Here is a 2,895-nt window from a genome sequence, read left to right on the forward strand (position 1 = left end):
ATAAGTCGAACCACAACACTGCGCTCAAGCTGCTTGCATATATTTCCCCTGCTCCTTCTCATGCTCTGTATCTCTATGTTGGCTCTTGTGGCGTATAAGCTACATGCTGATGCCACAAAGACTCTAAGCTACAATTTGGAGCCACCTTAAAGATTTCAGACAGTTTTTTGTTGGTTACCTCAGTTTCACTGGCTTCTAGATTATTTTAAGCTATGAAAAAAAGGGTTCAACCAGGAGTACACAGCTAACAGATACCCTAGAACTCTGCTGATATTTCTCTAGCGACATGAATTATATTCTTTGAAATGCTTCTCAATCTCCAATGATTTTCAGCAAACATAAATCATAACTTACAAGAGACAAGACATTTACTATCATTAAGGATATATATTTAACTTCAGCATATCTGAAATGAAATTGATTTCTTTATTAAGGTAGCCTTTCCAGTAAGCAAATGTATGTGTATGTATGAGGGAATTTATTTTAATTAGCGAACTTTACTTAAAGACCACAAAAGCAAAAGACTGCAAGTTCCTGACATGAATACACAGACAATGCATCTTTGAATATTCTTCTATGGGCAGTAATAATTTATAAATTAATAACATAATATATATTTAGCGATGACTAATTTAACATAATGTCGAAAAACAGTCGCCTCATAAAGTAGTAAGTGCCATTAATTTATCGCTTAGCAACGTTTAAAATCCATCCCACAAACGTTATTAATAGATTCGATTCTTATCAATTCCGTGAAACTTGCAGCATTCTAATCCAACGATATAGTTATGACGAATTTAAGCACAAAAATTGGTTTATCTTATCAATAGTTCAAAGGGGTTACCACGAGTTACACAAAGATTCATGATACCAACACACTTATCGGCTAGTGATTCCCTACAATAATCAGCAGTGTATAAAAGCCATCTCTTTGCACAATCTACACAACAGTCTTTGATTAGCTATCGAACAGTATTAACTATGTATTCTTCAACGAAACTCGTCGCTTGTGTGCTCATTGTTGCCCAGCTACTGGGCGCAATTCAGTGCGGAGTCTACGACAATACGGACAGCTGGCTCCTTTCAGACAAGTCGAAGGCTTTTCCAGAAAATGCTGTTCTTGGCGGTTATGATTCGTACGGCTATGAGAACTTCGTTGGACGTGTTCTTTACTCGAGCTCGATTCTGCCGGCGCGTGTGAGGGCCGAAACTGGATATGCAACCTATAACACGGATTCAATCGCTAATCAGGTCACCTCCTACGAGCTGTTGCTGTCCAATGAGACGGTCAGCTATGACTGGGTACGCAGCTTCGATGGATTCCGGGAGAGAAATGCTGTATCAGTGGGCACAAGTGCTGCAAACGAGCGCGTTTACGTCTGTCGGGGCAGAACTGATGGAGGCATTTTCATTGGCACTCTGTATCTGGCGCAGAAGGTTTGCTTCATTCGCTACGAGAATTTGCCTATGAGACAACTCAGTAAATATGAGGTTCTCGTGCGCAAGCATACTCCAGCAGCATTTACACCATTCGAAGTTCTAGTCAACGAATTAAATAATACACAATAAAATTTGAAATGAACATGCTTATTACTTAGAAGCAGTAAATATTAAGTTTCATTGGTATAATATAAAAGAATTGCGCTTAGTAAATATTTTTTTAAAAGTAAATTAAAAAAAATTAAATAAATATAGCGAGAACTTATGCGATTGAGAACTTATAAACTACTCTTTACAACTTATGAGAATCCCAACTCTAAATGCAGCATATAGAGACTTCAGCTTATGTCTTAGATCCAAGTAAGCTCAAGCTAGAAAAAGGCTACAAGTTAAAAAATATTCATCATTTTCAGATGGTAGTATAAGCTTTAAGTAACAGACTGAAATGTTTTCGAAGATCCTACAATACATATATATTTCGTCATTAACTGTCTTGTTTCATTTGAAAATCCAACTCGTTTGACTGGGCTCAGTTCAAACTTAAAAAAATATACCAAAAGCCTTTATATACAGGATTATTATTTTTTCTCTCAGGTCAGTTACTTGAATGTCATGAAATTGTTAGATAAACACTTCACAGTCTTAGACATTTTGACAGCTTTAACAACTTTTATGAGCACACTCTATTGTGAGTTATGTTCACAAATTTGAGACAGTTTGAATTGCCAAATCCAAATCGCATGTTAATTACATTTTGATCTCCAGCGAGACCAAATAATTCATACATAATTATAAAAAAAAAAGCAAAAGTTCGCAAGGGTTAATACCGAAAAAATTTAACAAAGCTACGCATCGTCAGGGTCGTTGCAGCTACTGTGCTCTCATCTTGAATTACACATTAATATTGGCTTGTCAAAACTGTTAGCCATAAGAAACTAGAACCAGAACCAGAACCAGATCCAGATCCATTTGCAGCAACAAGCTGCCCTCTCTTACGTGCGCTAATGTTACTCGCCACAGAAACCACATGCAATATACTCGCTGCCAAAGGGCAGACAGCAGGGCACAGTGAAATGCAACACCGCCTGGCAATCAACTGGTGTTTCAGTTTCCATTAAGCCAGCGCCACACTTAACTCTCCCGCTGCTAATACACACACGAACGCACCTGCCAACGTCTCGAGTTTAGGGCCAGCCACAGCCGTTGAGAAAACCCCAATGGACTGACGGGCTAACTCCACAGGATTTGCCGCCAAAGCGCAAAACAAAAATATCCCAAAACAAATGGAAAATATTTGCGAGAGCAGAGAGCAATGCTCACTGGAAGACGACAGCTGGAAGGCAGGGAATATGAGCAAATGTAAACACCCCTCGCAGCTGTGACGTCATTTGGGAAATTTTGTTTTTACCCCTGTTAAGGAGAGATGGCTGTGCCCTCTACCACACTCACACATAC

The 2,895-nt window shown here is 38.7% G+C and overlaps 1 protein-coding gene across 1 annotated transcript; it reads left to right on the plus strand.

Annotated features, from left to right (window-relative positions):
• The first annotated feature begins 965 nt into the window (after positions 1-965).
• On the plus strand, positions 966-1,588 carry LOC111602195. Its single transcript, XM_023319157.2, has one exon. It carries the CDS (start codon positions 982-984, stop codon positions 1,567-1,569), a length of 588 nt encoding a protein of 195 aa, XP_023174925.2. The 5' UTR covers positions 966-981; the 3' UTR covers positions 1,570-1,588.
• The last annotated feature ends 1,307 nt before the right edge of the window (positions 1,589-2,895 follow it).

The sequence above is a fragment of the Drosophila hydei genome, unplaced genomic scaffold, assembly GCF_003285905.1.
Source record: "Drosophila hydei strain 15085-1641.00,03,60 unplaced genomic scaffold, DhydRS2 tig00000149-arrow-pilon, whole genome shotgun sequence".
NCBI lineage: Eukaryota > Metazoa > Arthropoda > Insecta > Diptera > Drosophilidae > Drosophila > Drosophila hydei.